At 35.7% G+C, this 11,435-nt stretch overlaps 1 protein-coding gene across 2 annotated transcripts; it reads right to left on the bottom strand.

The window, feature by feature from the left end:
• Window positions 1-2,036: 2,036 nt before the first annotated feature.
• LOC142638007 (protein-tyrosine-phosphatase IBR5) lies at window positions 2,037-9,446 on the bottom strand. 2 transcript variants are annotated; one of them, XM_075811995.1, is made up of 6 exons: window positions 9,121-9,446; window positions 8,704-9,003; window positions 6,269-6,368; window positions 3,522-3,579; window positions 3,112-3,218; window positions 2,037-2,577 (listed from the first exon to the last, which is right to left on the bottom strand). In XM_075811995.1, exons 2-6 carry the CDS (start codon window positions 8,938-8,940, stop codon window positions 2,276-2,278), a joined length of 804 nt encoding a protein of 267 aa, XP_075668110.1. In that variant the 5' UTR covers window positions 8,941-9,003; window positions 9,121-9,446; the 3' UTR covers window positions 2,037-2,275. The 2 variants fall into 2 exon arrangements, with proteins under 2 accessions (XP_075668110.1, XP_075668111.1); XM_075811996.1 differs by having other exon boundaries at window positions 8,704-9,000; window positions 9,121-9,262.
• Between the last annotated feature and the right edge of the window lie 1,989 nt (window positions 9,447-11,435).

Here is an 11,435-nt window from a genome sequence, read left to right as displayed (position 1 = left end):
CCCCCCCCCCCCCCCCCTCTCTGAATGAGAACCTATAGCGATCAAGCGGACTGTAGTGAGTGATTGTCTTCACTTGCAAGTTGCAACGTGGAAAATAAGGTCGTGCAGGCCATGATAGATGTGCCTTCTATTAGAAAAAATAATAGATATAACTTCTCCGTTTCAAGCAAAATGAAAGAATTTATCTATCTATTCTATTTATAAGACGATTTTCCTCTTTAGACTGAAATTTTATGTGATTTAAAAATATCTTTAACTCTACATTTAATAGAGGAAAAAAAATTTGAGGACAACCCAATGAAAATATATATCTGACTTCACTTAAAATGCCTACAAATAAGACGCTCTCCTACTAATCCATGTCTTCAAAACAAACTTATCTATTTTTTTTTTTTTTTTGAAGCAAAATTATATCGCTAGACCAAAAAAAAAACCTCATCGCACGCACAAAGCGTATGTGATGAGGCTAGTTTTACAAATAAGATTTTAGTTGTTTGTATTTAAAGTACATAAGATCATTATTTAAAATTTTTAAATAACATGACACTAAATGCACTTTTAGATTTATAATATTTGTTGGTTTCAATTAGTTCAACTAGTAAAACCTTTAATGGTTAAATAAAAGATCTGCTTACACTGAAAAACATTAGTGTTTTGATCTAATGATAAAAAGCATAATCATTAAAAGTGGACGTCATAGAAAAAATTTATAATATTTAATCTTGACCATAGAATTAAACTAGTTAAATGGAGATAATTATTTTTCTATTGATTTATATGAAAATGGGACTTAAAAAGATGCCTTATATTGATTGTGAAATTTGGCCTCTGGGTACCTAATGGAAAAGTTATATTCCCTTTACCCTCATGAGTTCTTCCTTAATGATAAATGCAGGCGGTTGCTGCACTTGTATAGTATAGTAAGTGCGGCCTAAGAGACACTAACCAAAGCCGCTCACTCCGGGAAAGAGGCAAACATGCATGTAAATGTAATGTATACAAACTAAGATCATATCACCTACCAGATCTTAGGACACGTATAATACATTACATTGGATGGTGATTATGTAGGGTATGAGAATCAATATTGCCAGTAATACAAAAAAGTTAGTATTTCTATTTATCTTATTGATTACACTAGAAGTAGAAGGAACTATAAATCTATATTCCATAATCTCTCTCCTCTGACCACCTCCACTCGTCTTCAGCTATTGATCTTCTTGTTGGCAAAGGCTACAGCCTACATCACTATTAAATCTTCAAGCTGCAGCATGGTCTCGTCATTCCTCTCAAACCCTAGGTTCTCAATTACGCTAGCAGCTCCTTTAAGAGCTTCGATCAAGCTAGCATCACCCATTTTGAGCCGCTGATGATGTCCCTTTGAGATCATAGATTCCTACACAAACTATAATCGACTCAAAAATGTTGGCTACTCATTAAGTGTGCATTTGGCATGACTTAATTTTGCTAACTTATTTCACTGTTCCCACTGTACTATTTCAATTAACTTTTATTTTTATTTACAGTACTTTCAACAAAAAAATTTTATTTTCAGCAAAATAAGCAAATTCCAAACAGATCCTAAATGGGTATGAGAAAGGCTACAAATATTTTGACACTATGAATCAGTTCCATTGACCACCACACCCTTGAATACAAGGGAATTAGGTTAGTTTTCTTCTTTTTTTTTGGGGGGGGGTGGTCGTGTTGAGGACCAATATAAACTTAGGAATACTTTTTCACCAATTTAGATTTGTTACTTAAGAATAACTATTCCCCGTAATGAAGGTCAACTATATAGCTATTTAAAAAAAAAATAGATACTCGAAATATTTGTGTATCAAACATTTCTTTAATGCAATGGACAATGATTTTATGCAGCATAATCTGCTAGAATGGCCTATATATAAACCGTCTGTATAGCCTTTTAAGTAAACCCTAAACCCTCCAAACACCCCCCCCCCCCCCCCCCAAACCCAAAAAAGAAGGAAATAATGAAATTTAAATCACGAAAGCATTGAGGAAAGAGATAGATATACCCTACTAAATCACTTGTATAATATTTGGAATGAGTCAATATGATGTTGCACTTTTGAACATTAGACTCGAGAAAACAAGGCAGCCATACTGACCAACATGTCAAATCTTACAAACCAAAACGTTTTTGAGAATTTTACTCCCACTTTACATCCAAACTGTGTTAAAAAGAAACTCTGAAAGTCAGGAATTTAACTTCTGACCACGGGATCTCACAAAAGATAAAGAGACAGGAAAATCAAGAACCATCCATTTGAATATCACTGCCATTTGGATTCAGTATATTATCATTATTATTCTGAGTCTGGCTGGCTCCAAAAGTAAACTCGTTCAGAGCAATGTCTAAAGGAGGACGGGCAAAAATAGAGGTTGTACCAACAGTGCTGAAAGCAGGAACAGAAACTGGATCATTAACCTTTGGGAAGCCAAAGCTAAACGAAGGAGGCACACCTGTAGGTGCAAAAACAGGCAGGGCAGGGTTGCCAGGATCAATTGATCCAAAGATCTTCTGCTCATACTCCTGCAGTTGCTTGTAGACAGCTACATTAAGAAACAAAGAAATGAAAGTCAGAGATATGGGGGCCATCTCATTCATACTCCTGCAGTGGTTGATTTCAACTAATATGCATGCTTTAATTATTTGCAAGACAATTCCTTCAAATGATTAAGAGCTATCAAGAGCAATTCATCACAGCATCAGAATGGGACAGCTGCTATGCGAGTAATGTCTTGCAAAATGAAAAACTTTCAGAAGTTAAAAGCTTTGAAATATGAAATTTGCATGCTGATCCAACTCCATGTAAGACCCCAAACAAAGAGGATTAAGAGGAGGGAAAAAAAGGAAGTTATAAAAAATATTGATTTCAGGTTTCAACCCATCCACCTTGCAATGTTCCAGAATCCAATATAGATTCCAATCAGCTTGCATAGCTTAACCAGTTAAAATCATGATCTGGGGCTTAACAATGTGGTAGTCCTTTCTGATATTCCATTTAACCAATTATCTGCAAAATAGCTAATAGCTAAGCAATTTGATGCTTCTTCTTACAATGCGAAAATAGACCATGTGCATACCTTCAGATAATTCAACAGATGGTCTCCGCTCTTTCACCCACTGGTAACTTTGGGCAAGTCTCCAACCTTTGGACTTCATCAAGTAAGCCATTACAATTGCTGGTGACCTGTCAAGGGAACAAAATGAGTACATCAGAAACAAATATTTGAAGAATCCAAATCATCTGGTATGGAGGCCCCATTATGTCCAAATTAAATTCCACCACTAAAAGCTCTGGGATAGGGGCCCGCTAGGGTCTTTCACTATGGTTGGTATGTGATGCCCTATTTATAGCATTCTTGATGCATTTGAGGGTGGGTGGCTGACAGGTGTGGCTATTTGTGCTTTCTGTATGTTAACCTTAGCCTTGCATGTGCAGAGAGAGGGGGAGAGGGCAAGAGACCCAAATTATTTTGCAGTAAAAATTCACCTATTTTTTCCAGACATGCAGTGCACCAGAACACGAGCTTTGTCCCTTTCACATTGCTCTGCAAAATCAAGCAAAAGTGAACTCAAACGGCCATCTAAAGTAACTGAGAATATCTTGTGGTACAATTAAAAAGATCCAACAGTTAACCTTTAGTAAATTAGTACTAAAGTTTATTGTAAGTCACTTGGTTTCATTATAAAGAAGCTAGCTAAAACTTGTTTAACCAAACTCCATAGGTCAATCATAATAGACAACCATCCTTTTGTCAATCTTTAACTTCTTTAAATGCTGACGTTAAAGATTTGTTCTGCACAGTGACTGATTTTATTGCATTCATTTAAATCTTTAGACTTTATTTTTAGAGATAATTTCAATTATGGCATTTGCTCCTGATGATTGTTCTTTACCATCAGAACAAGACACCAATTGGTTTTTTGGTATAAGCGGAAATCGAACCTAAGATCTTTTATTTAATGACAAAAGACTTTATCAATTGAGTTAACTAAAACGCACATTTAAAATTGTAATCTTGTTTTGTCAATCTTAATGATATTAGAAATAAGGGCTTTCCTCTATTATCTTTCTGACCCTCCATTAGCCACTCTTAGTCCAGGTGCCCTACATCATTTGACTTAGGGTCCTATTTAAAAATGGCTCCACCAGAGGAAATAAATCACCAAGAGGGAGAGAGAAGGATAACCAACATGAAGGTCAAAGGGTGACAACAGAACTCATCCAAAGGTGTACCTAAAGGCTGTGGGACTCTAAGGAATATTTTGCTAATGCAGGATAAAAAATATAAATAAAAAAAAAGGACAATTAATCAGGCACATATACTCTCTCCACACTTTTCATCTCTATATAAGATGGCTTTCACCAGATTTTTTCAAGGTGTAAGGACCCAATGATAACTGGATGAAGTCCGTTTTATGAGAGGAATCAAGAGACATAGGGGACAAGTGGAGTAATCCATGGTGCATTGCTGGGTATTTTAATGTTGTGTGATTTCCCAGTGAGAGGATAAGGGACGTAAGATTTACACCAACAATGGGGGAATTTTCAGATTTGATTGATGAGAGACATTTAATTGTCCTTCCTCTGGGGGGAGAAATTTTTACCTGATCTTATAATATGAGAAACCCACCAGACCTGGATTGATACTTCTAGTTTCGACAGATTGGGAGGAACAATTTGAGAAATCCATCCAAAGTATTCTAACTCAAGCTGTGTCAGATTATTGTTCCATCCTTTTCGATCGGGGTGCTCTCAAACGTGGCAAAGGTCCGTTCAATTTGAAACATGTGGTTCAAAGCTGAAGGATTTCAGGAAAAGGTGAAGCTTTGGGGGAGAATTATCAGTTTGACATCTAGCTATGTTTTAACTAGGAAATTGAGAGCATTAAAGGAGGATCCACGGAAATGAAAAAGACCAATTTGGTAACGTAGGGGTGAGGAAGAAGTCAATTTTGGATGGTTTAAAGGAGCTTGACAAAATTGGGGTATCAACAGTCCCTTTGGTTGAGGAAAGATTACAAAGGTATGAGCGACATCAGAATTCGAAAAATATGTACATCTACAAACGATTAGTCGGAGACAAAAAATCTAGAGCCCTTTGACTACAAGCTTTCAAGTTAGGGTGAATGGCAGAAGAGTTATTGATAGCTCTCACATTCTTTTTGTAGATGACACCATTGTATTTTGTGATGCCTCACCTGAAGAACTTGGTTATCTTCGTTGTGTGCTTATTTCCTTTGCAGCCATATCCGGTCCTAATCTGAATCTGAGCAAAAGCGAACTGGTCCCAATGGATGAAGTAGAAAACCTGGAGGGTCTTCCAGAGTCATCTTAGGGTGCAAGGTTGGTTTATTACCTATGACCTACCTAAGCCTACTTTTGGGCTTTCTTTTCAAATAGTATCTGGAATCCTATTTTGGAAAAGGTGGGAAAAGAGTTAGCAAGATGGAAAAAGCTACAACTATCTAAAGGAGGAAGGACAAGTTTGATCAAGGATACATTATCTTCCATCCCAACTTATTTCATGTCTTTGTTTATGATATCTCCCTTGTGGCCAATAAGTAGGAGAAGTTTCAAAGGGAATTCCACAAAAAATTTCATTTGGTGGAATGGAGAGTGGTTTGTTCCCACATAAAAGAGGGAGGTTTGAGCATCGGGAAACACAGTTCATTTAACTAAGGGCTTCTCAGGAAGTGGCTATGGCACTATTTTAATATTAGCTACTGCATGTTCCAACAACAACCACCACCAAAAGAGGAATAAAAAGAAGTGATGTACCTCAAATTCAGTTACATCCTGCTATTTATCATACTTAACAAAACTAAATAAAATCCCACTAGTTACACTGAAATTTTCCCACCCACCCCATATTCTTTACTCTCCCTTTTTACTCCAACCAAACAAAGGAAAAACATAAATCATATTTTCCTCTCCCCTTTCCACCTTCTCCCCTTTTCACCCCAAGCAAACACAACATGAGAAAAAAAAAGAATTCCTTCTTATAAGAAAACTGCCATACCTGTTTGGCTTTCCGTTTTTAAACCACCCTTTTCTAGGTACAATTTTTTCAAATAACCCATTTTCAAATAGCCGAAAAAAATAAACATTACCAAATGGGCACTAAGAGTCTAAAACAACTCCAATGAACAGTACAGTAATGCACAAGCATCTAAACAAAACGCAGCAACTGAACTAAAGAATATAAACTCATTAGGACAAGGAGGAAAAACATACCTAAAAATTGAATTGCATCATCAAAAGGCAAAGTTTTGTCCTCTTGCAAGCAGTGATAGGTGAACGAATTCTTGTAGAGATTTTGACAAGCAGGTACTGTCTGCATATATACAAAAATAAAAAATAAAATAAAATAAGTAATAAGAGAATGTCAGCCCTTTTATTGTACTAGATCAACTAAGTCATTGTTTTACATGAACAGATGAATAGAAGATATAGTTTCTGGTATGATTCATTGTCTATTTCCAATAAATCCATCCTTCTCCACAAATGTTTTACGAGATGCAACCCAAAAGAAGGTATTTGAAATTGATAAATGCAACTAAAAAGTGTAGAAATATGGACAGCCACAAACAAGCACTCTCCTATACACCGTTAGAAGTTCACATTAGCTAAATCTAGATAAACTCATTCTCTTTGTTATATCCGCATTTCATAAAACTTCCCATGCTTATGTACAGTATTGGACTACCTCAAGAATCACATGACAAATATCAGTCCACCAATTAATTTATGAAATACTACCAATTGTAAAAAAAACCAAAAAACCTCTTTATTTTAACTACTTGGATTTGAATAAATAAACTGTCATTTGTATTCAATTCTAAACAAGGCTAAATTTTCAGCTATAAGTCACATGCCTATTGGTATAAACCCCATTCACCTAGCTCCTTAACCATTTAAGTTGTTTCACCCATCTTGTCCTCGATTCAAGTTGTTTCCATTTAAACGGCATGTTACTTCTTAGCCCCAAACTTTTGACATAAAAAAATTGTGAATGCGTTATAGCTCTATGGATGAGTTGTTGATGTTCTAGGGAGTAGGATGTAAGCAAGGTTCATTCCCCATGAAATATCTGGGTCTCCCTTTGGGTGCTAAATTCAAAGAGAAGACAATTTGGAACCCAATCCTTGAGAAGTTGGAAAGGAGGTTAGCAGGATGGAAACGTTTATATCTCTCTAAGGGGGTACAGTTACTTTAAAAATTGAAATTCCTCTATACAATTTACCAACCCATTTCCTGTCCTTATTTCCTATCCCTATTGTTGTGGCCAATCGTATTGAGCAACTGCAATGGACCTTTCTTAGTTTCTTTGGAGTGATTTGGGAGACGATTTCCATTTGGTAAAGCGGTCTAAGATTTGTACTCCTCCCCAATTTGGGGGGTCTGGCTATTAGGAGTTTGAGATTTTTTAATGAAGCTTTGTTGGGGAAATGGTTGTGGAAATTTGGGATTGAGAGAGAGGTGTTGTGGAGGAAAGTGATAGGGGTTAAGTATGGCTAAGAGGAAGGTGGTTGGTGCTCTAATTCAGTTACTAGTCCTAATGGGCTGAGTCCGTGGAATACTATATGATATGGTTGTATACCTTTTCTTGCTACATTCAGTTTGAGGTTGGGGATGGGTATAGAGTGAAGTTTTGGCATGATATTTGGTGTAGGGAGAGCCCTCTAAAAATGAGTTTCCTAGAGTTATTCAGAATTAATTGGGATAAGGAGGCTAATGTGGCAGCTGTAATGAAGTTTTCCAAGGGGATTCTTTATTGGGATCTCAATTTCATGGGAGCCGTTCTAGAAGTCTTTGTTCAATTTTATGGACATTATTTATGGCATTTCTTTGAGTAAAATGGTGGGGAGGATAGGATGTGTTGGAAGACGCCAACTGTGGTTTTGACATGTTAATGATCACTCCTTCCTTTGGAAGAGCATTTGTAAGCAGGTCTTGCAGCTTTGGAGAAAGTTCTGATGAATTAATAATTTACAAAAAAAAAGTCAGTCAAAAAAAATAATTTACAAAAAAGGAATGTTAGGATTTTGAAGTGGTGTTATTTGTGTAAAGGTAGTGGAGAGTCAGTAGACCATCTTTTATTTCATTGTCCTATTGTCACTAAGTTGTGATCTGTGGTTTTCATCTTGTTTGGAATCCATTGGGTGATGCCAAGGACTGTAGTTGATCTATTAGCTTGTTGGCAAGGAAAGCTTGGGCGTCATCATAATGAGGCTGTTTGGAAGGTTGTCCCTCATTGTTCGATGTGGTGTATTTGATGGGAAAGGAACAACTGGAGCTTTGAGGATTTAGAAAGGAATTTACCAGAACTGAATTGTTTTTCTCTAGAACTTTATTGGATTTGATGTCAGCCGTGGGAAGTCACTGTTTATTTTCAGTTTGTGATTTGATTGATGTTTGTAATTGGAGTGTTCGATTGTTTTTGATCCCTAGTTGTATACAACCTGTATACCTGGTGACTGGGTTCAATAAACACATGGATGTGTGAACAAATACCACAGCTAAATCCAATTCCAAATCACAAATTCAATCAAGGTGATAATTTCATTGAACACTCAAATAGACTAGCACTAACACAATGTATAAAACAACCAAAACATTCATAACCTTAATAAACCAATTCCAAATCAAATATTAGAATACCAACTTACATTGAGAACACGAGAGATTCCCTGAGTCTTGAGAAGTTCCGAGCGTGAAGCGTTATCATAGCTACCTAGATAGAGAAACTCAGGCAAGATCTCCGATGGAAAGGCGCTGACTTGAATCGAAGTTTTCTCAGCCGAAGCCGGAATCCGGTGGCCACATATCCCACATACCTCTCCTTCTTCGTATTTGTGATAGTGCCCACAAACCCCGCAAGGGTTCTCTCTCTCCCTCTTCCTCATAGCCCAAGACACAAAATAAGCGTAAATCACAAATCAAGAAAGACCCAGATGAGGAAACGGCTTCTATATCAGAAAACAATGAAGACCCAGATTAGATAACAGGGAATAAAGCCTAAACCAACAAGGAATTCAACAAAAAAGTGAAAAAAATTGAAGAGGGTATTAAAGATTTGTGCTTGCCTAAAGTGTGCAAAGAGAGAGATAGAGAGAGTGATGTAGCTTCTTCCTAGTTCTCTCCTTTCTGTGATCAGATTGTGGACTCGGATTTGTTATTTTGCTCTCTTGGGTGTAACAGGGTTGTCCTTGTTTAGGCGGTACAGCTACTAAATTATGAGATCGAGCTCGTATTTATTTATGAGAAATATATAAATAATAATATATATTGGGTTTTGAGAAAAAATCAAAAAACTAATAAGATGGTTTGTTATGCCAAAATAAACAAATTAGAGGGTTTGTTATGACTTGATTCTTTGAAGGGAGCATGGGCATTTTGTTAATGAATAGCCCAGATTTTGTAATTGTTTTGCTCTTTTGATCGCAAACGACTTTGCCAAAAATCCTTAGGTCCACCATCCATAATTACCCAATCATGCAGTGCCACATAATTACCCTTTACAATTTTTTTCTTATTGGTACCTTTTACTATTATATGCCATATCATTTCAATTGGTATTGGATTAAACAAAAAAATTAAGTAAATTCAATGGATGGTTTTTTTTTGGGCCCATAGGCATAGGTAATCTTAGGCTATGTTTACAGTTAGGCCAAATAATTCAAATTAAAAAATAATTAAAAGGATGAAGAAGAGGAGAAAACCCAAAAATAGCCAAATTGGGATTTCCAATGGGGGCCATGGTAAAGAGCGAAACTAATAACATCTTCAGTTTGTAAGTACCGTTCATCATGCATATCAAATTTGTATTCTTCTCCAAGGAAATATGTCAAAGGTTTAAAATTAAAAAGGAACTCCTTAGGAATGTAAAATCTTTATCTCACTTTTTGTGTTCCACTATATATTTAATAAATCACAACTTATAATATATTTATTTAATTTTTCTTATAAAATTACCAAGTTTAAAATGGAAAAAAAAAAAATATATATATATATATATATACACACACATGACATACCATAATTAGTGGAGCATAAAATGAAATAATAAGGATGGGATTGAAGGCCCATAGTCCCTCCTAAATATTCATAAGAAAAATTATTTTTGGTCAAAATACATTGTTGAACCTTAAAAAAGTTTACTTTCTAAGCGTTTTTTGGCACCTAACATTTCAAGAGAGCTATGTTAGTCTTTGAAGTTTAAAAAATATGCGCTATTGGTCTTTGAAATTTAAAAAATAATAATAATAAGCATCGTTGCTCTGTTAGACACATAAGCAACAAAAAAAAAAAAAAAAAAAACTAACGAAAATTGATGGAGAGACCAATAATGTATTTATGCCATTATTTTAGTAAACAATCTCATAGCATATGTGGGTCTTACAACAATGTATTTATGCCTATATATATATAGGCAAAACTTAAATACAGTATCTTATGTTCTATACCTTAGGTTCCCCTCTTGAAATTATGACATGTGGTAACTTAACCAAATTCCTAAACCGCATTAACTTAAAAACATTTACCTTTCTTGGTGAAAAAAAAAAAAAAAAAAACTCAATCTCTCTTTCATTTGCTAGAGAATAGAGATTAAAAAAAACTTTTAAAATTTGAATTGGACTATTTGTGCATTTTCTTAGTGAGTGTTTGGATCCAACTTATTCACGGCTGCATTTTCTTCTTACGTGTTTTCTCTTTTTTTTTTTTTTTTTCTTTTTTTAAGCCACAGTTGTTGACTTTTCTCCCGTGAATAGTGCACCCGTGCACTGTTCACAGGACCCACAAACTTCACTTTTCAACATCTTTTTCATTAAAAATGGGTCCCACGGCACTATTCACAGATTTAAAAATTATTTTGCTACAGTGTTTTCAGTTTTCAGCAATAAGTTCTATCCAAATGGACCCTTAGTGAAAAAACGTAACAAGAAAAAAAAAAAGTTTCTTTCAATTCTACAATGGTAGAAATCTTTGCAGAACCTCCTAATCCAACACCTCCACAACACACACACCAAAAATCCAAATCAAACTTAGACCCCAAACCTAGGCTTTGCAAAACCTCCAAATCCAACACCTCCACAACACTCATTCCCTCTGTCTTTATTTTCTTCATCTTCTCCTTCCCTTTACTTAGGAAATTTGTTGAAATCCATTGCCTTCCATGTCCCTTTTGCAAAATCGACTCCCTCTCGTCCCAAATCAGATCCAAAGTGCTCCACTTCAGTTTCGCGAAATCAATTATGGTGTTATTTGGTCTTTAATCAACACTGTTTATTTTAGTAATGATGATAGCATAATGTTGATAAGGTTTTAATGGGTGTATTGGGTGGTGGGAAGATTCAGTATATCTTTAGCTAAGAGCGAAGAAGGGGGCTGAAGGGAAAGT

The sequence above is a fragment of the Castanea sativa genome, chromosome 6 (genome assembly GCF_040712315.1).
Source record: "Castanea sativa cultivar Marrone di Chiusa Pesio chromosome 6, ASM4071231v1".
Taxonomy (NCBI): domain Eukaryota; kingdom Viridiplantae; phylum Streptophyta; class Magnoliopsida; order Fagales; family Fagaceae; genus Castanea; species Castanea sativa.
Note: the sequence above shows the minus strand (reverse complement) of the source record. Positions and strands in the feature narration are given on the sequence as shown.